General features: G+C 36.8%; 1 protein-coding gene across 8 annotated transcripts in view; it reads left to right on the plus strand.

The window, feature by feature from the left end:
* The window catches only part of UTRN (utrophin), a 533531-nt gene that overhangs the window by 269088 nt on the left and 238722 nt on the right, over positions 1–25721 (plus strand). Inside the window, exon 1 of one of the 8 annotated variants that reach the window (XM_053590888.1) lies at positions 4249–4854. The exons of the other annotated variants lie outside the window; for them this stretch is intronic. Within the exon in view, the coding sequence (XP_053446863.1) occupies positions 4711–4854 (144 nt within the window). The 5' untranslated portion in view covers positions 4249–4710. Of the gene's footprint in view, positions 1–4248; positions 4855–25721 lie in introns of those variants that run through there. 8 annotated transcript variants of the gene reach the window in all.

The raw sequence follows: 25721 nt of genomic DNA on the forward strand, positions 1-25721 counted from the left end.
TGTCCCCTTGTCATTTGATGCATGTCTCCACCTGTCTCAGTTGAGCACACGATTCTTAAAGGACGTGATATTATTCCACATCGTTGCCTATTCAGGGCCCTGTGTGCAAATCCTAAGTAAATACTAACTGCCACTCTTGGACCGAGGCTTCACGATTATGAAATTCAGTATTGATGACCTTTTGAATTGGTTCTTAGGAACTCTTTTTCCCTTGAAATATCAAAAAACTCTTTCTTAAAATGTCAATAATTACGTGGCTCTGGATAAAAGGTATTGAGTCTTTTTTTGAACCAACTTTTATTCTTATAGTTCTTCTCTATGTTTGAAATTATTTTCATTAAACAGTTATAAAATTTTTTAAAAAGGCATCTTTTGGATTGGGCTTATTTGGAGCTTGTTCCCATGCATAAAGTCTCTTACGGTGTTTTACCATTAGGTTCCTAAGACTAACTTAATGAAAATCTATGTTTCTTTACATGAATTCTTATTTCTTGTTCATTTTGTAATAGCTTTGTGACTTGGTAGTTGGTATGACTGGACAAGTGTAAGAGTTAAATCCAATCCTTTGTCTCATTCTCTGGAGTCTCATGAGGTCACAGTCAATGTTCATTGACAAAATATTTACCCATCATCTGGATTTTAGGGGATTATAGAGGGCTGTAAATATGGATAGCCGCTGGAATATATTATTTTTAATGATTTAAACAACTATAAGCCTGACCTATAAATGTTCCCAGATAATTTATGTAATGGTGTTAATTTCAATATCTATGTTGGCTATGCACTTAAGTGGTGACAGTTTATAGACCAGCAGTGAAAGGAGGCTTGAAATGAACCTTGGTAATGAGCACCAGTGACACAGGCCTGTTGCAGAGTTTAACCATGTCTTCTGACACATTTAATCTTAGGATAGATTCTTACCATAACCAAAACTCTCCTCAATATTTAATGAATATTCAAACTGTGGAAGACAAATGTACATAGAAATGTTTAAAGTCTTTCTAAATAAAAATAGCTCAGCACAGGATTACTTGTCGAGTAGCAAACAGCATTGAGAAGGAAAGGTTGCTGACAAAAATACTAAAATACATTATAATATGTATAGAAATGACTTCTCAAAAATAATTTAATGTTACTGAAATGGAATCTTTTGGCTCAAAGAATGTAATAAAGAGGGTATTTATTAAGAGCCTTCTTAAATCTCTGTTTATCTAAAGATAAACACGTACATTTGTTTAATGTATAGGATGCGTCACAAAATGGAAATTTGCATGATTTTTCCCTCTCTTCCTCCTTTATTAAATGCTCTTAATTTTAAAGCCTTCTCCCAGTCTATTTAAAAAATATTCTATGGCTTTATTTTTAACGCCTTCTAGGTAGATAGCTGTTAGAGACTTAGTACCTTTCACAGAATATTTCTGAGGTAAGAAAATTTTAATTTTCCTATGGGCCTGTGTATTAATGAATCTCCTTTTGTGTGAATGATCAGGCCATTTAAAATAGAGACTTGTTTGGAAATGGAGAGGTGCTTGTTGAAGGAAATGACTGTACAATAGCACATCAAATCATAAAATAAATTTTCTGTGATGTGATGGTGGCAGCAGGTGGGTACGTGTGCAGTGCTGAAGCTGGTGTTTTGTCACAATGAATAAGTTGGTTTTATATTCGGTTTAAGTTGCATCTTGGGTAAATTTTGATAAAGGACAGTTCTGAAGCACATGGAAGATGAAGATGAGTTTGGAGGAGTATGCTGGGATACACACCATTTCTGTTAAGGATGGATGATCATTCGGATTTCTGTAGTTATGTTTATTGCCCTGTGGCAAGGCTGTTAGGTTTTATCCCTCAGCCAAGGCCTTTTGGTACGAGAAAAGCTGATCCTTGGGAGACTGCAAGAGAGACAAGCTCCTTGAGAGCCAAGGAGTGCAGATCTTAAAGGGTCTTGTATGTCTTGCTAAGCATTGTACATTTTAGCCTGCTGTCAGTGGGGAGAAGGAATAGAGGATAACTGAGCGAGAGTGATGCAATGGGGTTTCTGCTTTATAGGAATCTGATGACATTTTTGAGGAATGAGTTTAAATGAAGTAAGAATGACAGCAGGCAGATCTGTTAGGGCATTCGTGTAACCCATCCTCTGGTTCTACTGACCAGACGGGAGGCAATAGAGGGGCGGGACCTAATGACTTGACAGTATGGGCATCGGATGGGGAAGAGTCGGGAGGTGGTACTAGAGCCCGCACCTGGGAACCCAGGGAAAGGAAATACCACGGCAGGGGTGAGGTTGGCGGGAAGTGTGAGAAGATGGCGTGGATTCCATTTAGACCATGTTGAAATGAGGCATTTGTGTAACACCCAGGAGATGCCTGGTTTGTATGCAGGTGTTGCTGTGAATCTGTATTCAGACAGTTTGGCCAAAGATGCAAGAACTTTTTATTCTTTTTATTTCATTTTATTTTTTGCTCTTGAGTGAAAGACTTCTAACAAGTTTATTAATTCAAATCCATTTATTCCTAATTTTCGTGCCCATGTTCTAGATTATTATTATTTTAATTCTATTTGAAAATTTAAGCTTTCCATTTAGCAGCACCAATTAATTGAGATGTTCTTATTCTTTTCATGGATAAAATATTGAGACCCTGCTGCTTTCTGGGGTGGTGTTTCAATACGTAGCTGGTATTGCTCTTTTAATTTGTTTTTAGGATTATTATACTTTTAGCCTAATTTTTCTCCTCTTGTTCCATAGACACAGATTTTGATTGCAGAGTGTTTCAGATCTTTTTCTGCACCTACCTCCATGCATAGCCCTGTGTTTGGGGGTAAATACTTCCCATGTACCAGTTCTGGAAAAGAAATGATGACTTCGTATTTTTATTTTTATTTTTTTGCAGTTTTTGGCCGGGGCCAGCTTTGAACCCGCCACCTCCGGTATCTGAGGCCGGTGCCCTATTCCTTTGAGCTACAGGCGCCCCCCGACTTCCTATTTTTTATAACAACTCCATTGGTATATATAATCCATATACTGTAAACTGTATTAGTATATAATCCACACACTATGCGGTTCATCCATTTTGAGTTTACAATTCACTTGTTTTTTAGTATATTCACAGAGTTGTGCAAACCTTGTTGTAATCAAATTAGAACATTTTCATTACCTCGAAAAGAGATCGTTTACCCTTTAGCAGTCGATTCCCCATTTCTACCCCGGAAAAGTCACAGATCTGTTTTTGTCTATTTGCCTATTAACTTAGTGTTTTAAATCATATTATTTGACTACAGCCTATGCTTTTGGCTTCACATGTGTATTAAAACACTGTTAGCCTCACCAGAGGGAGGCAGTGTGGATTCTTAGCACAAACCTTCAGGGAAAAAAATATGCCGCAGGAACCCACAAAATTCTGCTTGATAAATATGACTCTATAAGACCCAGTAGAACTTTAAATCATGCTAAAATGAAGGACAAAGAAAGACAGATGAAGTGAAAGAAGAGAAACAAATATTTAAACCCTGTATTTCTTTCAAAGACTCATGGTACAGTAGAGAGAGCTGAGGCTGGGCACTGCCCAGGTTACTAATTTGAGCCGGACACTGATAATGAGAAACATCTGGGTTCTATTTCTGGCCGTGCTCTTTGACCCAGTCATTTAATCATTTGGGGTCATTTTGCTCATCTCCTGATAGTACTTTACTCCCGTGGCCATTTGTAATGGTATTCAGACTGCAGCAGAGAGCGTCTCAAGTCTGTAGACCTACACATCAGAAGCCAAACATTCTAAATTGAGTCTTTATATGATATAATTATGGTCTCATATTTTCTATTCATAAAATTAGAACAGTTTTATGGCAACTAAAATGAGATCAAGAAGATGCTGCCTACAGGGGGAATATTCAGTAGTCAGTTACAGACTTTATTTTTTATTAACTTCGCCATTTAATTAGATGAGTACTAACCTATTTCATTTCTAATGGCTTTCCTCCTGGTCGGTCATAAAGGAGGGACTCCATGGGCAGCTCTTAGGGTATGTTAGGTAAAGCACCATACCCCCTGCCAGCATTTTTGTTTGGTTTTTGTTTTGCTTTTTTGTTTCCCGTGATCTTGTGCTGAGACCAGTCTGGAGGTGATTTATGAGCACTTAATGTATGGGCTGCTATCTTTGGAGTCGGGTCCCCTTTAGGTCTTCCCGGGATTTATAACAGCGTCTCTTATTCACTCATTCACAGAGCATTGCCAGAGCTGTATTTATCAGGTGGTGAACGCACCCCTCTTTAGAGAGAGGGTGAATGCTACTTTCTCTCTTAATATAAACCAGCTACAAGGCGTGCACTGTGGTGGCGGCAGCGATGTGTTGAATCTCTGTTCCCAGGGGGACGTCTGCTTTGTATCTGCAGCTTTAATGTTTCACTTAATATCCTCTTTGGCTTCTGAGCGCACTCCTCTCCGGCAGCCGGCAGCGCTTGGCGGCTCGACAACTTGCTGCATTTCTGGCCCTGCCAGGCTGAGCAAGTGAGGGCTGTGAGCATCTGCCGGGGGTCTTCCTGGGTGGCGTTTGTGCTTTTGAAATTGAGAAGAAGTTGAAGGAATACCAGACTGCTTTTTTCCTAGAACCTAACCCCCGTATCTTTCAAATGCATTCCTGGAAACGAGCATGCTCAGAGAACTGGCAAATCATTGTCCAGTGACCGGGAGGAAATCATCGTTGCTCTTCATTTATAATGCAAATTCTGAGGTGTCTTCACAAGTGTGGTAAACTTAAAATGATGGCTGTGGTGAGAACGTCTCTGCAGAAAGTTGTGGTTTTGTTGCATCGTTTACAAAGGATGGCAGTTTCCTCTCCTCGGTATCAGAAGCTCTGTAAGGTAACTGAGTGATTGAGAATAAGGATCTCGGGGATCTGACAATTCTACTGTTTCTCAGGCTCTAAAAACTACTGTTTCAGGTTCTCTTGTCAAGAAAAAAATTTCCTTTCTTAGTAACTGCTTCTAAAAGCTGTTAAAGTGCATTGCTTAATTATATTCTGTTTAAGAATCTGAAATAGGTACTGTTTTAGTACATAGTTTATTTTGCAATTGACACAACCTTGTCTTCTGAGACCGGCTTGTGAACTGTTTGGGAAAAAATACGGCAAAACTACTCTATTCATTAAGACCTGTTACTACCTCTGTGGTACTGTGCAGTGTCTTAATACTGAATGGCCTGTTAATCTTATGTAAATTTCAGTAAAATTAAGAGCAGATTTTAAAGTAATCTTTCAAGAGATCATTTAAAAACTATCCATCGTTTTATAGCTAATTTTTTTACAGTGAAAAAAATTAAAGCACATTTAAAAAATGATCAGACTGAATCTCATCACAAAACATCCCCTTATATTCTTGAATCTTCACTTACTGTAGTTGAAAAACTTAAAAACTTAATTTCCTTTGAATGGGTGGATTAAGTGGACTTTCAGGAGGCAACTTGTTTGACAGTTGTAAATTTCTACTACTACCTCATCTGAACATAGACCATTGAATCAGCTGCTGCTTTTATTTATTTTTTTTTTTTAAAGCTAGGTGTTTTCTTTTTTTTTTTAATCGTGGTTTTGTTTTAGTCAAACTATGTTCAGGCTGTTTCATTATTTTTGTCAAAAAATTAGATGTATTTCATGTAAAAGGAGGAAATTCTAATAGGAATGCTAAAGCACCCCCATGTTCTTCCCTCCTGTTATAGTCTTTGTACCAGTCTCAAGGATGCCTCTCTTTGCTCTGTTAGCTGTCCAGATTGATTTGTAATTGGAAAAACTGCTTCTGAGACAATATTATTTTTCTGCTGATATAAAATATGACGTGTTCAAGCACCCAGACTGTGCATATAAGGCAGCAGATTGGAATGGGGAAACAGCATTCTATTAACTTTATCATATTGCATTGTTAATTCTTACAGTTTTGGCCAGTTAAATGTATTTATTTAATAATTTTTTTTCCAAAAAGTTTTGGGAGACAGATGAAGGTAGTGAGACATTCTTTGCAGAAATACGTAGATGGGTTTTCATTTGCATCGTTAGTTAAAATTCAATACAGCTTAATGAATGCAATTGCAAAGATTTTTAAACCTAATTATTTCAATGTGTTGTGTTTTGGTCCTCTTCAAAGAATAAGTTTATCCTGGTAAACATTTGTGCTTTTCATAAAAAGGCAATTTTAATAGTAGAGAAGAAAAAAGCTCATTTACTAATGAGCGTTATTTTTTTAAACTACCCGTATGAATATGTAAAATTTTTTTAAGAGCAGGGTCATTATTCTGAACCATTTTTATGTGTACTTCCACAAAACCAAATAGTTTTCTCAAGTCATGTGACTCAGGTATTCAGTTAGTGCAAGGTATGAAGTTCTGCAGAAAGTTGCTAATTAGTTTCATAATTATACCTCAAATAGGCACAAGTTACAGAAGTTATAGGTAACTCCTATTAGATGTACTCTTTGGGAATACCTGAGATTTATCATTTATTTCCTAAAGATGCCATTAACATTTAAATAGTTACAATGAATGGTAATTTTTTTCTTTTAGAAAATTAAAATTTGTATTATTTACTGTTGAAATGTTATCTTTCATATATTTTCACAAATGCAAAATTAATAACTGCCTAGGTAAGGTAATGAGAAATGTACAATTCCAGCACGTTCCAGCAGGTGTCAATATAAGGCAGTGATATGTGAGGTTTTGGCTAAAGAAATGGAAATACAGATTAGGAAGTGACAAAATTACTATGAAATAAATGAGCGAGTAAGATTTATATATTGCATGGTCATATCTTCAAAACTTATGTTAGTGAACTACATTAGTTCACATGATATAAATAAAAGTTTTAGTTACAGAATGAAGTGTAAACTAACAGTTGCTGTCTCAAATACTGACAAGCGTCTGTACCATCTTGAAAACACTTAATTGTATTTTAATTCTCAATAGTCATATGTTTTACTTAAAAATTTAAATAGGTTTAGCATTTATTTGCTTTAAGACACTAAATTCTCTTCGTCTAAATTTTAAATAAGGTCATGACTTTTCTCCTTCCCTATATCTCCTACATTCTTTAAATTTAGTTTCTTAGAAAAAATGCTGTAAGTTTCAATATTCTTAAAAATGTAGAGACAATCTACTGTAAATAACATTTACAGGCTGAAGTGAATGAGAAAGATGTTGCATAATCCAAGTGAAATTTGACAATTTTAGATTCCTATTGGCATTCTGAGATCCAAATCTGTTAATATTTTAATCTCGAGCTTAATGTCTCTTTAAGATCACTTTTTTTTTTTTACATATTATATTGAATTTCAGCCTGTTTTTAGACTTTTTCCTCAGCAGCACTTATTCTTTCTATGCTTATTTTTATATTTCTCTCATCAGTCAGAATCTGTCAGTGTGTATTATACAAGTGGAAATGTGTGTAAAATATTCTCACTTTGTGGATCTTCCTGAAGGTTTCAAAGAGAATGAGATAATGAAAACAGGCACTTCACAGTTCTCAGAGTTAAAATATACTTTTCCCCCTTTTAACTTATTTGTACATTCCTTTGTATTTTTTGCCTTTAAAAGTATTTATTCCTGGTTATACATCCCATAAAATATGAGTTGGAAGCTAAAATATAAGTTCTGTTTACTTGAAGATATAATTAGCAGCATGGAAATGGCCCTGATGACCTAAAGTCACCCTACACTATTTACTATTTTTTCCAGATTTAGTTTTGATTGCTTAGTTTCTTTAAAATATTCATGACTATAAAAAATAATTTTTCTTCTCATAGAGCACAGTAAAAGCCAAACTAAATGTAAATGATTTTAAAAATAATATTGAATGTCATTTGCCTTTATTGTTATATAATTACTTTGGGGTGTTTTATGTCATTAAATCTTTGGATTAAAAACTGGTTTTCTTAGTTTATGTTGAGTCAGAAAGGATTTTTACAAATCTCTTTTTTCTCAGTGTCGATTTTTATAGAATGTTTAATAATTGAGGGCATGGTAAAAGCAGCTTCTTGTAGAGTAGATTGGGATGTGAATCGTTATAGAAGAATGAGAAAAAATTAAAAATTTAGTGTTGTAAATTGAGTTCTTCGTGACTTATACATTTTCCAAATTTTGATTTAAGCAATATGACTTCTGTTTGCCTGCATGTGTATGCAAATAACTTTAGCTTAAGCTGATTTTAATCATCTCTAGACTTTTTGGATCACGTAGTCCTATCAGCAAAAATTTTGTAAACACTTAGCTATAGAGAGATAGATATATATTTATTGAAAGGTTATGCACATATGCCATGGTAAAAATCATATGATGAGTATTAGTAGAGAGGAAGTTTGTTCTTTACTTTCTACTCTTGGCTTCTTGTACCCTCTGGGCTGTCTTTTTCTATGTGGTATACACACCATTTTGGTGGCAAGTAGTTTACATAGAGAGTGAAACTGTTGCTATTCTTAGCCTGGCCTTTTGGGAGGCTAAAGCTTTCTGGATGCTGCTGATCTCAAAGTCATCCCTGGAAAACTGTGCATTCTGTGGTATCAGGGCAGCTGCCTCTGAGTACTCTGCAAAAAATAGAAAGACCAGAACATTCCACCCAGCAAGTCATGATTGCCTGGTGATTTCTACCAAAACACTTGTGCTGTGTGTGTGTGCGTGTGCATGCGTTCACCCGTGGACAACCCAGAACAGTGTAGATGCTTGTAGTGCCAAGGGGTAACAGATTATGATCACAAAGGCACACTAATTTCTCAGCAGAGATTCACTGCTGAAGTACGTTCATACATTATTTTTTGTTTACAGGTATAGTCTCTTATGTTTTGAGGTAGCTAAGGTAGAAGATGAAGTTTTTAGAAGATGAAAATATTGGATGGAATGGTAGATTTTCAAGAAGTTTTTTAAACATTTTTTATTTGCAAACATTTCCCCACCTTTTTTAAAGGTGGAAAACTCTGCTATCTTTGAACAATTAAATCCTCAAGTGTTCTAGGGTGATAGAGCTTCACTTTGTCATGATTTGAGTGTTGAGATGTATGCATTTTAAGGTCAACACTCGGAGATTCCCTCAGTTTTTCTCGACAATCAAATCCATAGAGATTGTTTGGAGCATAGAGAAGGTCAGAGTCATGACCCTGTAGTCTGCAGGTTAGAATCTCCCCATGAGGATGGTGCCTATGGCTCAGTAGGGCGCCAGCCCCATCTACCGTGCGTGGCGTGTTCCAACCCGGCCTTGGCCAAACTGCAACAACAACAACAACAACAACAAAAAATATAGCCAGGTGTTGTGGCGGACACCTGTAATCCCAGCTACTTGAGAGGCTGAGGCAAGAGAATCGCCTAAGCCCAAGAGCTGGAGGTTGCTGTGAGCTGTGATGTCACGGTACTCTACCGAGGGCAACAAAGTGAGACTCTGTCTCAAAAATAAAGAAAGAAAGAATCCCCCCTTGAGCATATGATGAATCGTCTCTTTTTAATCTTGAGAAACTCTTGGTTTGGTTAGTTCAGAAAATTCATGAAGGCTGAGGTTTTTAATGAAGAAAAATGGCATACAAAAGAATTTGCCTTTTACTAGGTTCTCTACAATGATGCCTTAGAATAATGAGGTTCTCTAAGTTGTGCGAACCCCCTGGGTAGACGGCTTTGCCCTCTGTTTTCTCTCTATTTCCACACTTCCTGATCAGACTGACGTTCCAGATATTCTGACCAGACTGAGGTAGAATATCTACATTCCCACGCCACGGTCAGATATTTTTGCTGTGACTTCCGCAGGCACAAGCACTATTTTCTTTTCTTTTTTTTTTTTTTTGCAGTTTCTGGCCCGGGGCTGGGTTTGAACCCTCCACCTCCGACATATGGGGCCGGCGCCCTACTCCTTTGAGCCACAGGCACTGCCCACAAGCACTATTTTCGATGCCTGCTCCCTCTCCTTTTGTAACAGCTTCCCAAGCTGATATGTTTATCAGAATTATTAATTTTTAAAGTTAGCTAATTAAACATTTTTTAGTCAGGAAACTCATGTATGACTTTTAGCTAAAAACACTATAATTAGTTCTGATGTAATTCTTCTTCGCTTAATTAAAAAATAATTCATATTGTTCTGTAAGATTGGATTTTAAAGTTGTTTTATAGACATGATGTCATTGTCATTTGGCTAAATCTACAAATATTATACTAGTACAGATCAGAAAGAAACAGAATGTCCTTCTGAGAGAGTTGGAATAGTGTTGTGGATAGGAATAAAAGGTCTCCTTTATTTTTAGGGGTATTATTTGATGATTGTAGCTAAAAGGTTAAGAGTTTTTGTTTTCCTAGGGGTAAAGTTTATTAAATTAATTTTTATTTCAGAATATTAAGGGGATACCCACCTTTTGGTTACGTGGTTAGCTTTTATACATTTTAAATCAGAGTGGTAAGCTTGCCCTTACCTAGAAAGTGTGTGCGGTGCCCAGGCAACGTACCATTTAGTTGTGAATTTAGCCTTTCCCTTCTCACCCCTCCCATTTTTTCAAATGGAAGTTTCCAAGCTATCTGTACTGCTAGATTTTACATGTACAGACATTATCCTCTCTCTCTCACTCTGGACTACGAGTACTGCCAGCTTCTCTTAGAATATTTGGTAGTTTATTTTTAGTTCCGTAAAAGAAGCAATTAGTAGAGCCCTCACCGTAGAGAGAGAAGAATATAGAAAATTTCACGCTATGGTAGTTTTCTCAGTTTCACAAAATGTATTTATTTCCAAGCAAGGTAAATGAGTCCAAATAATTGAAACTGGAGAGGCTGTGAAGTGCATCTGAAGATTTCTTTCACTTTTCCTTTCTCTATTTTGTTCAGTTCTATGGAATTTTAAAAGATTAATTTGTTACAAAGCTCACTTATAAAAGCAGACAGTACCTTTTAATGCTTCATAAATAGTTTGCTGATATGAAAGGATGGCTTGATAAAGTCTAAACAAGAGTTTTGGAAAGACATCAAATGGAAGAAGATGTGAAACTGTTTTTACAATAAACGACTGTTTTGCTTTTAAGAGAATTGAGAGAAATAATGGCTGAGTCTAGTAACAAAATGACTGTTAGCATCTTGGTGCTGCTGCTAAGATTTGCTTACATTTTAGTATTTTAGAGTTACAGTGTGTTTTATCATATTTGCATCATTGATAAATATAATATTAATTAATGTATTATATTATTGTGTATCATTAAAAGATAGGAAAGTAATCTTTAACAACTGGAGAAACAAGTTTTGTCAAGTAAGAGGTGAAGGAATATGCCCATAGTTGCTTAGCTTGTATTGGTACAACTTGTACTCAACAAAGGTCTTCTGGTTCAAGATCACTGTCTCTCTACACTTAATTTCAAATTATTTTAGGAGTTATACTCAGCTAAAATAAGCCATTCAATAGTAGAAGATACAGAGAGGTTAAACATGCGCTGAGGCATCTTGGAGCATGAGAAGATGTTGGAAATCATCTGATCCAACCATTTCATTTTATAGATAAGGAAACAGAGATCATGTATAGGGGATGTTTTGTTGCTGACACTTTTGGAGAGTGACTTTGTACTTGTTTTCTCACAGTTTAAGCACAGTAAAATATATTCTTTTCAGAACTATTTTGATGTTCAAGTTCTAACTCTATCATTGGAAGAGAACAAAGATCTTGTTGTAGTTTAAATTTGTACATTGGATGCTTTTGCAGTGTTTTCATTTTGCAGTTTTGTATAAAAAATGGATTTGTTCTTTTTAATTCAAGTTAATATAGTTGGTTCTGGGGTTTGATTTATAATTTAGTTTGTGTTTGAGTCTTAATAATCCAAATATCAAATTATGCATTTGCTGAACCACCTAGATGCCTAGCTCTGTAGATCCAAATGTAATTTTTTTTTTTTTTAAGTGACAGTGTCTTTGCTCTATTGCAGTGGCCCAATCATAGCTCTCTGCAGCCTTGAACTTCTGGACTCCAAGTGATCTTCCCACTTCAGCCTGCCAAGGAGCTAGGACTATAGGTGTACACCTCCATGCCTGGAAAATTATTTAAGCTATTTTTTATAGAAATGTGTTCTTGCTGTGTTTCCTGGCTAATCTCAAATTCCTGGGTTCAAGCGATCCTCTCCCCTTCCCCTCCCAAAGTCCCAGGATTGTAGGCACGAGCCACTGAGCCTGGCCCCAAATGTAGTTTTTTCATCATTATATTTAAAAAGGCATAATAAGGCCAAGGAGGGTGGATAGCTTGAGCTCAGGAGTTCAAGAACAGCCTGAGCCAGAGTGAGACCCCTGTTTCTAAAAAAAAAAAAATAGCCATTGTGGCTGGCTCCTATAGTCCCAACTGTTCAGGAGGCTGAGGCAAGAGGATTGCTTAAGCCCAAGAGTTTGAGGTTGCTATGAGCTATGATGCCGTGGCATTCTACCGAGGATGACTAAGTGACTCTCTTGTCTCAACGATAAAGAAATAATTAAAAATAAAAGTAAATAAATAAAAGGTCATAACAGCAATTAAAAAAAAATCAAAAGGAGTCAACTTTCTAAACTGGGATTTTTTTAAATAAGAACCATCTTTTTTAAAAATTTTGAATTCAATTGAAAGAACACATATTGAGTGGCTGTCCACGTGCCAAAGATAGGTGCTGAGTGCTATAAACGTAAAATGCAGTGTTGCGTTTTCTATGTAAAACAAGGAAGGTAAATAAGTTGTGCTGGAGAATTTTAATGGTTAAGAGAGTTTAGACTGGTCTAGAGGGAAACTAGGTCCAAACAAGATCCATGTACCAGTTACATATCAAGTCATCTACCATCTCTGCGTTTCAGTTCCCTTTTCTGAAGATGGAGTTGGAATCTCAATCTCTCTTTCTCTCTCTGTTTCATTCTGTCCCTGTCTCATAAACTTGTTGTAGGAATTAAATAAGTTAATATTTTAAAAATGGTAAAAACAGAAAAACAAAACAAAACAAAAAAAAATGGTAAAAACAGAGGCTGGCACCTAACTGCCTTATGTGTGGCTACTACTGTGACCACTATCACAACTCTATTCTCACACACTGGTTGTGTGGTCGACTGAGATAAGCCATGTGATCTGCCAGCACAGCCTCCTGTCTCTTGGGAGCAGTAGTGTTATCATCACCCTCCTTCATCTCTGAAGTAACCCTTCCCTCTTAACAAGGAAGTTCATATTATAGTTGGCCTAGAGAACTTTTCTAAAAAATTCATGCCCCACAGACTTTGGCTTACTCGGTCTCAGATGTAACCTGGACCAACCCAGGTTACACAAACCACTGCTTTCAACCGTGAAGGAGGAAAGAAAACTCTGAAGTTTTCCCCAGGGTTATTTTCTTGGAGACACAGCTCGAAGACTTAGCAAGAGCAAACTTCCCTTGCCCAGAGGGTTTGTGATAGAAACTCCTGCAGGATGGGTGTTCCTTAATTCAGGAGGAAATATCTTTGGGATTATTGGTTAGGCTTCTGGATAGCACCTGGAAACCTAGTTAACCCACTGTGAAACTGACATAATGCTCATTTACATAAAATATCTATTTAAAAAAAGTCTTATTCCATTGCCAGAAACTAATCAGAGCAAAGGAAAGATGTCATCTTTACTGTGATGTAAGAGGGAAAACGAACATATTTGCTTAGTGTGGAAAGAAATACTGAGACTTAAAGGTGCCTGTCAGAATTTTCAAGAATTATGCATTTTGATTCTATCCATTTTGAATCTGAACTTATCCCCTAAACATCTAAATCTATTGTTCTTGGTTTAGGTCTTGTATTAATTATAACCTTTTAAAGAAGTTCTTGGTGTTTGGCTCAGAAATTTTATAAAATGAGTTTTGCTTTTTTCAAGGTATACTTTGGATAATTAGAGAGGGAGATGAAATGGGAACCTTTTTGGTTGAAAACGTTATCCGAGGGAGTATTTATTCTGGGTTCAGGATTTTAAAAGACAAAGGTGTGTATGCACCTGGCCAGAGCAAGCTGCCATGGACCAGCATCCCTCAGGCCAGAACTATGTGAAATACTTTTCGCTCTTCAACTTTCTTCTGGGATTTTATAACCTTCCTTTTAAACTTTACATATCATGAATGCTTTTTTAAGTCTTTTATTGTGATTTTTTTTAAACAGCGTCAATAAACTTCTGTGAAATGGCTGCACCATAGTTTATTCAAGCTACCCACTATGGTTAGACAACAAAATTGTTACCAGTGTTCTCATGACAGACAATTCTGTGATGAATATTCTTATAATCACTGAGTACAATCCGAATTGTTCCACAATATGTTTTTGAAGTAGGATCACTGGACCCGAAGGACCAGAACATTTAAAGGTTTTTGACAGATGTTGCCAAATTTCCCTCTTGAAAATTTCCCTCTTGTAGTTGTTCATGTGTTCACTACTGGCTCAAATGTCTAATTTTTTTTTGCAGTTTTTTTTTTTGGCTGGGGCTGGGTTTGAACCCGCCACCTCCAGCATATGGGGCCGGCGCCCTACTCCTTTGAGCCACAGGCACCGCCCCTCAAATGTCTAATTTTTGTACCCTCACAGACAATAGATGATGCCAATTAAAAATATCTTATGAAATTATTAGATGAAAAGCGTAACCCTGATGTAGAATATAAACTAAGACTTAGGATAAATGACTTGCCTAAGTGTGAAGCCAAATATTCCGTCTTAACAACTGTCTGAATGCTACATACTGAGAACCCAGACATTGTGGTGTCTACAATGGAGTGTGGCAACACACGCGTGCAGTGTAATAAAGCTAGAAGTTGTTAGAACACAAGAAGGTGTGGTAAGTTCTGAGGTGACGACGTCAGGGAAGAGTTTAGGGAAAAGGTGGTGCTAATGTGAATCCTGAGGAATAGGAGGAATTCTAGCAGAAAGTTCTGAGAATAGACGACTGATGGGGGAAGATGGAGAGCACAGGAGTATGCTGCATGTTGGGTCCATGTGCATCAGAAATGCCTGTGAGGTTCATCCGGGTACATTTTCCCCTTAATGAACAAATTGCTCGTTTGATTGCCAGCCATGTTTGCCAGATCTTTGACTTATGATCATTTCCGAAATTTAGCCTATTTTCAAAGGAAAAATGTTTGCAAATATTGGTAATATCCAAACACAGGGAGCATTTACAGAAAGAAATTCTAAAAAAGAAATTGAGTGATATTTGAATCCTTGAAATAAGGACAGTTCTTCAGAATATTTCCTTTAAAGGCAGCAGTCTTCCTTTGGATGCAAATTGTTTTGGTTTGGGATTGACAAAAATGTTATAAGGGAATGACACAGTATTTCAAGCAAAAATAAAAATAGTTCACAGTGGAAGTCAATCTACTAGTATAGACTTTAATTATAGTGTTCTAGAACTTTAAGGTTTATACAAATTGTAGAAATTACTTGACCAGTTTCCTTCTTTTATAAATGAGAAAGCAATGGCTTAACATGTATGCAGAGCTGTGTTCTAAAGTACTTTAATATATTATTGTGCACTCCTCAAGGTCACAGAGCCCCCTGGTACTTCATATTTAAGCTTCCAGGAGATTAGTCTGCAATATTCCACTGCATTTTATATGCACTTTTTTTTTTGAGACAGAGTCTCAGTTTGTCACCCTTGGTAGAGTGCCTTGGTGTCACAGCTCACAGCAGCTCCAACTCTTGGGCTCAAATGATCCTCTTCCCTCAGCCTCCTGAGTAGCTGGGACTACAGGTGCCCTCCATGATGCCTGGCTGTTTTTAGAGATGAGGTCTGGCTCTTGCTCAGGCTGGTATCAAATTTCTGAGCTCAAGCAATCCACTTGCCTTGGCCCCCAAAGTCCTAGGATTACAGGCATGAGCCACCACGGTGGCCGATATGCACTTTTAAAAATAGAATTTATATTTAACTTTATCGTGTATTATAATTAACTATTTCTTTGTTTTACAATCTGAATTATAAACTTGTTAAATTGGAGGTTGTGTCTTATTTTAGACGAGTCCTTTGAATGAAATAGTATTTGTAATTGAATTAACAACCCAGATTTCAATATTTCCTTATACCCTATGTACTTTGACTCCAATTTTTTCCTTTTCAAGAGCTTTATTGATAGATAATTCTCATATAATTCACTGATATTTTAGCATATTTATAGAGTTGTGCAATCCTCACCACAATCTAAGTTTAGAACACTTTTTATCTCTCAAAAAGAAATCCCCCATTCTCATTACTAATGAGTAATCAGTCCCCATTTCCTCCCACCTCACGGCCCCAGCCCCAAGGAACCACAAACCCCCTTTCTAGGTTTCTTCTTTTGAATAGTGAAATGTCAGTAAGACTTTGATACCATAGTGTTTGGTAAATGTCATGGAAAATAATTCTAATTTATTGTGATAAATTTACATTTTTATCTTAGAGAATTTGATAGTTTTGAGTTTTAATTATTCATAACAACTAAATAGAGTAGCTTATGTGAAATGATTTGTAAACCTTATGGAACGGAACTATATATAGTGATTTACTTGTCATATTAATTATAGTACTATAAAAGTAAAGTATGATGGGAAAAATGCTGCATTTGGAATCAGAAGGCCTAGGTTTGATTCCTTACTTGCTGTTTGATCTTATTTAATGCACAAGTGATACACACATATAAATCCTCAGTTTTGTCACATAGACAGTAGGAATAATATGCATTCTATTTATTTTAGGAAGATATTAAAGGCCCAGTGTGTTAATGCATAAAAATTTGCTGTGCAAAACTAGAGTGTTACTGAAATTGAAATATCAAATTTTATGTGGTTTATTTTTCTATTAAAAAACAACAAAAACCAATGACAATATTTATCGACATATGATTTGACCACTGTTCACTGCTGGAATGCTTTTGAAAAGAGTGAAAGAACACATTCAGTAAAGCTTCTGTTTGTCTCCACTCAGGTGGCAGAATGTTGAATACAAACCACCTTATGTCTTTGTGCGGTGCTGGGCTCGTTCATTTTTCTTCTTTCTTAAGGAATACAGCCAGCTTCTGTATTAAGGTACATTCACTGCCAGTAAAATCATTTCCAAACAACTTAGATTCAAACTGGGAGTACATAAAAGGATGCATGTCTTCAGAGCAGGACTAATAGCCCCTGAGGCCACAGTTTCTAGTCAAAGGGAATGTTCTGAAGTCTTTATTCAACCTGAAATTAGGGCAGCCATAATTTTGAAAATCTGTACACCAGTAATCTTAGATGCTGGTGAGCACATGTAAAACTCAGGAAGGTTTGAAGAAGATCTTTCTTGAATTTCAATATTAATTGAACATTCTGGAAATTATCACATGATTTTTGAGTAACATCTATATGGTGAGTGAGGTTTTGAAAGGTAATGAATAACCAAAATTTAATGATTGTAATGACCCAGTGCTGTTTTGCATTACTTCTTAAAGCAGAACCTAGATTCGTTCATTACATAGACTGTCTTTGTGGAAGATCCTTGCATGATGTGGTGGTAAGAAAAGGAAAACATTTACTCGTTTTAAAAGTAATTGCCTCTAATGGAAGCCTAATGATCTATTACGCTTATTTCTAAAAGCTGAGCAACAAAGCTTGATAGGAAGCTAGTGAAAGATCTGAGAAATTATACAATCTAAACCAAAATTTCAGGAAATTACATGTGGTTGGGAATCAATACTTCATTAGACAATTTAATAATTCAGTACTTTACTTGTGCCAAATGTCATCCTTCCTTTAAAAGCTGGAGTGATTTCTAGAAATGTGTCTGCAACAGTGAGGGTTAGCTAGGGTAGAGGGCTGCTTCTGGCCAGCCGTCTTGCAGGTTTCAGTAGGGTACGGTCTCTTCAAGCTTCTGATGCAGATTCAGCAGGGCAGTGAGAATAGAATTTCCTTGTAGGTATTGAGATGATTAAACTTAACAGTCAAGGGTGCCTTTGAATATTTTCAAGTTTAGCTTCCTCAATTTTTTAAAGATAGGGAGGCAGAAGCTTAGAGGGGTTGAGTTGTCTGTCCCAGGATTTAATAGTTAGTGGCTGTAGCTGAACTGCTTTGATAAGAATATATTCTAGTTGGGGATTTTATGGAACTATACTACAAAAGTGCATTTTACAGGTTTCCAACCAGGAGTGTTGACACCAAATAAATCAAGTAGCTAGAGTGGACAATTTACTTGAGGATGGTTCCAATAAATAAGTAAAATACACCTCTCTAGGTGAAATGGGTATGACGGTATCTTAACAGCTGTTGAATCTGGTTGTCAGTGTATGGGTGTTTATTTTATCATTCTTTGAATTATTCTCGAATATTTTCATGGTAAAAAGTTTTGTGAGTAATGACCGCACTACGCTAACCTGGCTTGGCCAGGCCCCCCGAGGCCTTGCCTATTCACCTGTGCAGAGTCGTAAGGGAACTCCAACTGCCCGCTCTGCGCATTCTGCACGTTTCTACTTAGGAGGCTGACAAATGCCTAATAGTTGAAAAGTGTCTTGATTTACCTAGTGTTAACATGTACTGAACCTGTAGCTTTCATTCTTTTAGAACATTTAAATTTAAATGGAAGACATTTTAAAACGCTCATTTTTTTTTTCCTTTTACAAAAGCTACGCATGCTTATTACGAAAGTTTGACTTCCCCAAGCATGACATATGCAGTGTTGATATCCTCATTTGCTGTGTCTTCCACATTTATCAAAGATACTAGAAATGTATCAAGGTTCTATTCTTAAGCTCTGGAACTATCCTTGTCTTTATGTAAGAAAGACACATAGGCTTTGCCAAAAGAATGATTTACTCATAGCAGGTTTCTGCAATACTCTGTCCTAACTACATCTTTTTGTGATGCTTTTCTCATTTCTCTCAGTTTTTTTACTTAAAGCTGCCGCTTGATAATTTGACTTAATCACATACGGCGTGCTTCTTTGAGGACACATGCTGCTGTTGTCTTTGAATCATTACATGTTAAACCTCCTTATATCTAGCACTTTTTACATTGCCAGATAAACTGAATTTTCCCCTTATCTGGTGAAAAAATTATAGAAATCATAATGTTTAAAAATAGGGTTGTTCCTTATTTGTTGAAAATTATATCGAGCAGCATACTTAATCCTGGTTTTTAAGAATGAATCAGAATGCATGTTGTTAGACTAGAAACGACTCAAACGGTGTTGGAAGACTTTAAAATTATTTATTTATGGTATCTAATTTGTGCTCTTGATTAACCTCCCTGCTCTTTAAAGTCAATCAAAATTAGCAAATAGTTTATTGAAGTTTGGGAGAAATTTTATTTAAGGCTCAAAGCACTGAACAGAGCAGTGAAATGTTTTCTTTACTTATAAGGGCCAGAAATTGAAGACCAGGGGTCAACCACACTATGTTTTTTTCTGATACGTACCTGGGTAGTGCAGGTATATATGGGAATATTGGGTGGTTGATTAGGGCTAGAAGCAAGTGAGGAAGGGTACTCAAAATAGTTCTGCATGATATTATTTTACATTGAAATAATCTTTTAGGAGATTAAATAAAGAATTAAGCTACTTGTGAAACAGGGCAGCGAGGGGAACCCTGGGTTGGGGGTGGGAAGATTATCTTTCTGGACATTCCTTCACCTGAGTGAAGTGAAATGGATATGTGAGCTAACCGTGCTGAACTTTGTTGGTTATTTTATCTCTCTGTTGGTTTCCCTGAGGCATAAAAATTGTTGTTTTTCTTTAAGAAAAACCTCTGCATTCTATTGACAGAGGTATGATGACATCAGCTTTTGAAGATGCATCTACAGCAAGTAAACTTTAATTTTGTTTGGCACATTCATATAGATTTCATTAGTTTTAAAAAATAGCATTTACATTTTATTCCCAGATATATTTAAAAAGTGCTTACTTGGATAAATGCAGAAAGGAAGAAAGAAGAAAATAAAACCTGCCAGTTGAGTCTGCTCCTCGGCGGGGAATATTATGAATGTCTTACTTGACTTCGTTTCACCCTTCTTTCCTTCCTGGACACAGGCATACCTTGTTTTGTTGCACTCTGCTTCACTGTGCATTGTAGATAATGCAGTTTTTACCAGGTGAAGGTTTGTGGCGACCCTCCATTGAGCAAGTTTATCAGTGTCATTTTTCCAACAATATGTGCTCACGTTGTGTCTCCATGTCACTTTTTTTGGTAATTCTTGTGATACTTCAAACTTATTATTACATCTGCTATTGTGTTCTGTGTTCAGTGATCTTTGTTGTTACTATTGTCATTGTTTGGGGGAGCCACACACGGTTGCCTTCTATGACAGCAAACTTCACTGATAAATGTTGTATGTTTGGAATTCTCCACCGACTGGCCATTCCCCCATCTTATTCTCTCCTTGGGCTTCCTTATTTCCTGAGACCCAACAATATTACAGTTGGACCAGTCAGTAACTCTACAATGCCCAACAATATTACAGTTGGACCAGGCAGTAACTCTATAATGCCCAATAATATTACAATTGGACCAGGCAGTAACTCTACAATGCCCAACAATATTACAATTGGACCAGTCAGTAACTCTACAATGCCCAACAATATTACAGTTGGACGAGGCAGTAACTCTAAATGCCCAATAATATTACAATTGGACCAGTCAGTAGCTCTACAATGCCCAACAATATTACAGTTGGACCAGGTAGTAACTCTGCAATGCCCAACAATATTACAATTGAACCAGTCAATAACTCTACAATGCCTAACAATATTGCAGTTGGACCAGGCGGTAACTCTACAACGCCCAACAATATTACAATTGGACCAGTCAGTAACTCTACAATGCCCAAAAATATTACAGTTGGACCAGGTAGTAACTCTACAATGCCCAACCGTATTACAATTGGACTGGTCAATAACCCTGACTATTGTGGAGTTATCAACTGGTCCAGTTGTAATATTGCTGGTCTGAGTGAAATCAACCCTTTATTTTAAATCAGCGGTTCTCAACCTGTGGGTTGTGAGCCACAGGAACTATATTAAAGGGCCACAGCATTAGGAAGGTTGAGAACCACCACTGCTCTAAATGAAGAGCTAGAAAATGGTTAAGTTTAGTGAAAGAAAGCATTGAAAGCTGATAGACCAAACGCCAAGCCTCTTCAGGTTGTGAATGCAAGGGGAAAGTTCTTGAAGGAATTAAATGTGCACTTCAGTGAATGCATGAATGATGAGAAAGTGAAACAATCTTATTGCTTGATACCAAGAATGTTTGAGTGATCTGGCTAGAAGATCGGACTACCTACAACATTCTCCAAAGCCAAGCCAAATTCAGAGCAAAGCCCTACTTCTCTTATGTTCTGTAAGGGTGAGAGAGAGATGGAAGCTGCAGATGGAAAGTTTGAAGCCAGCAGAGGTTGGTTCATGAGGTTTAAGGAAAGGACCCATCTTCCTAACATCAAACTGGGAAGGGGAAGAGCAAGTCTGTGAGGGGCTGAAGACTTCAGTGGGGAAGTAACCGCAGATATGGTGGAAATAGCAAGAAAACTAGAATTAGAAGCTGCAATCTCATGGTAAAACTTGTGTGGATGGAGACTTTCTTCTAATGGATGAACAAAGAAAGTGGTTTTTTGAGACGATTTCTACTCCTGATAAAGACGTTGTGAACACTGTACAGTGATTGATACACAATCCAATAAACTTAGGATTTATTAATAGAATACTACATATTAGATAAGCTTATTTAATAAAGCAGATGCTTTGAGAGGGTTTGAGGGGATGGACTCCAGTGATGAAAGAAGTTCTGTGGATAAAATGCCATCAGACAGCATGGTGCATTACGGAGAAATCTTTTGTGAAAGGAAGAGTCAACTGATGTGACCAACTTAATTATTGTCTTATTTTAAGAAATTGCCACAGCTATCTCCACCTTCAGCAAACTTCCCTGATCCATCAGCATCCATCAACATCAATGCAAAACCCTTCACCAGCTAAAAGATTCCAACTTGCTGAAGGTTCAGGTTATCATGAACATTTTTGAGCAATAAAATAGTTTTAAATTAAGGTGGGTACTTTCTTCAATGTTGCTGTCATCAATAGGTTCTTGGAAACTGTGACATTAAGTGAAGTGTATGACAGAATCAATTTTACCATAAGTCAACTGATATAAACAAGAGTTAAGTTTCTATGGCATATTTATTACCATAAAACATCAACAAACTTCTAAATAAAGACAAAAATACTTCTAATATTAAACATCAAAATACATGTGAGCTTTATATACACTTAAGAAATATTAGTAGGCCAGGCATGGTGGCTCACACCTATAATCCTAGCTCTCTGGGAGGCCAAGTCGGATACTTGTGCTCAGGAGTTTGAGATCAGCCTGAGTAAGAGCAAGACCCCATCTCTACTAAAAATAGAAAAAACACTAGCTGGGTGTAGTGGTGCATGCCTGTACTCTCAGCTGCTCAGGAGGCTAAGGCAAGAAGATTGCTCGAGCCCAAGCACTTGAGATTGCTGTGAGCTGTGACACCACAGCACTCTACCCAGGGCCGCCGAGTGAGGCCCTATGTCAAAAAAAAGAAAATAAAAAAGTAAAAAAGTAAGAAAATTATTTATCCAGTGTTGTGAATCAGTGGGTGCTGCTGGTTGTAGTGGTGGTGGGCTAAATCAAGGAAAGTGAGAACTGTGAGGACCCCGCCCTCCCCCCATGCACCCTCAGATCCATCACAGACCCCGCAGCTCACTGAGAGCTTTTGGTTGGTTGGTTTATTGTTGTACATTTGCACGATTATTGTACGATTTAGGAGTTTTTGTTTTACAATCATTTGTATTCATTTATTTATTCATTTTCCAACCCAATTATTCCAGTGTAGGGTGGCGGGTGGCCAGAGCCCATCCCGGCAGGTGCAGGTACCAGGCATGGACAGGAAGCCATTCTCTTGTCGGCCACTGACACTCACACAGTCATACTGCCGGGACTGTGCCGACGCTCCCTGGAGCATCTCACAGGCTCAGCCTTGGGATGTGGCAGGACACCTGAGTTCTGGAGAAAACCCACCCGACGTGGGAGAACTCAGCCTCCATACAGACAGGGGTCCCAGCCAGGAATTGAATTTTTTTTATCATCAATATTATAAGGAAATTATGTTGAATGAAATGATATTAAACAAAACAATGTTATTTCAGGCCCTGCAGTACATTGTTTTTTTTTTTTACATAATGGCATTGCACATCTAATAGACTACAGTACGGTGAAAACATAACATTTTTGTGCACTGGGAAACCAAAAAATGTATGTGACTCACTTTAGTACAATATTCTTTTAATTGCTGTGCTCTGAAACTTAACCTGCAACATCTCCAAGTATGTTTACCTGTATGTGAATCATTTGTTCACACAAATTTGGAATCACATTTTATATATTGCCTTTTGCTTTCTTAAATGTTAGGGGATTTTTTTGTTTCTCCTTAATAGCATTTTCCTAGCATTTTTATATTCTTTTATTTTAGAAGTCATTTTTTATAGGGCAGTGGTTTCTTTTCCATTGTACTTTGTATGTTGGACAAATAACTTTTTCTGATTTGGACCTTAAAGTACTGCAATGGATTCTTTATGTATAAATCTTTCACTGTACCTGATGAACATTTGTTGTTAGAAAAGGTTCATCTGCGTGACTTGACTCTGCTAGATCAAAGGCTACACATTGCCAGATGACTTTCCAGAAGCCTGTCCCAGTGTCTCACCATCCTCTCATTAAGCCTTGCCTTTTATAATTGTTGACATTTTTATTAATTTGAGCATTTTATTCTGCAAACTTTGATGACTTATGACAATGTTTTTCATATTATTTGGCCATGACAAATTCTTTATTTCCTTTGAGGTGTTATACATCTGTTTGATGTTTCGGCACTTGGTTCGCATCCCTTTGATGTTAAGGAATGCTGATTACTTGGGAAGCAATTTTCTCATTGAAGTTATGAAGTATATTGTTTTCTAAGTATTTGAGAACAAAATCTAAGTCACCACAGTAAAACATTTTAACACTTTATGAAAAAAACGAGGCATCCTAATGATTTTATTAAATATCACAATATTGATAGATCTGTTGGTTGCCCCCAAAGAAGGCAGAAGTTAAAAAGAATAGCTCTGGGATTATTTAAATAATTAGTTTTTTTCTTTGGAATTTACTTCTATATTTTTAATTAATTCTGAAAAGATTTAGTCTACTCCTGACCCAGCAGGGATGGGTCAACATCAGTACTCAGTTCCATGTGATTTAAATCAATAGAACGTGTTTGAATTAGAGGGGTGCGGTGGAAATAGAAGGCTTTCCGGCGTATGTATCATGTCTGCGTCTGCATCTGTATCTCCACTTCCCTGTTTCTTTATCATTTCAGAACTATTGTTCTTCGTAATTTGACACTCTGTTTTGTCACTTTCGAGCTCTTTTGTACGTCTATGCAGTAGAAACAGTAATCTACATCTCTGAGGGTTTTTATAAGCTAGACTGTGTATGTTAAGGTCCTACCCAGCACATTGCTTACAGGTGTACAGATTATCCCAGAAACATCATCCTTATCCCTCCGTCCCCCATGGTCTTCAGAAGGACCAGCAGGTATGAGAGAGAAGAGGAGTATGAAGCGGAGTAGTTTCTACTTAACTATGAATGACTTTGCCTTAAGAAATCAGTGAGCTGATGTTAAGAATTTCAAGAATTGAAAATTACATCTTATTAATCCTCAACAACAAAAAAAAATAAAGAAAATTACATCTTATTACAACACTTCATAAAATTATGGCTGATCTTCAAGATTGTAATAGATCGACTATAGACAAACATGACCTTTTAAACTCAGGAACTTTATACAACTGAATTAGTATTATTCTACTAAAGGTGTATTCTTAATGTCATGTGAACCTGGCTTTTTCTGTCTTGTTTTTCCCCCAAACACTGTAGGGAACATTATGTAATTGTTGCTGCATTTTGACGGTTAGAGTTTGATGGTGTGTTGGATGGTTTTAAAAGACAAAAAAGTCACTAAAATCTGCAATTTTTTTTTCTGAGCCTAGTGTCTCATGATATTCTTGGAAGGATGCTGTCACCCGGCTCCCCTTTAGCTCTCTGTTATTATTGTGTAAAACTCTAGTGCTCTGAAAAACTTTTCCCCATTCCCAGTGAATGTAGACTTCTCTCTCTGGCACTGGCTTGATATCACCTCCTGATTCTTAGGCCTGCTTGTACAACCTGTGTACCAATTTATGTGACCCACTCAATACATCATTTTTTTCCTTTCCTGACAGTTATATCCAAAACAGCAAGATAACAAAATTTGTAAGAAAAATAAAATTTTCTTGCATCAAAACTTTATAGCACGTCTGTTAAAGGTTTGCTATATGCTGAGAATCACACTCTGATGTATTCAGCATTGGCATATGATAAATATTCGGGAATACTTGCTGAAATGTGTTAGGATAGCGTGCGACTGTGTTTGTTAGACAGGGCATAGACACCAGAGATTCCTTTGCAGTTTCATTGTTAAACTCCAATTCCAGATCTGTTCCCATTCTTCTCTCCTTATGATTGAATAACTTTCCCCTTACCATCAGTTTGGCAACCTGTCCATTATTTGTTTAAAATTATTTAGAAGTGAATCAATATTTTATTTACTGTGTCATCTCTACTTTAAAAGCCTACTGTCCTATATATTTCTTCCAACTAATCTCAGAATTTTTTCTTGCCTTTCGTCTTTGATATATGAACTTAATGTTGAGTGTAAACTAAAAAATTTTCATTTTCAGATTGTGTTGATATAAATGCAGTTTCCTGGT

The sequence above is a fragment of the Nycticebus coucang genome, chromosome 5 (assembly GCF_027406575.1).
Source record: "Nycticebus coucang isolate mNycCou1 chromosome 5, mNycCou1.pri, whole genome shotgun sequence".
NCBI classification, from domain to species: domain Eukaryota; kingdom Metazoa; phylum Chordata; class Mammalia; order Primates; family Lorisidae; genus Nycticebus; species Nycticebus coucang.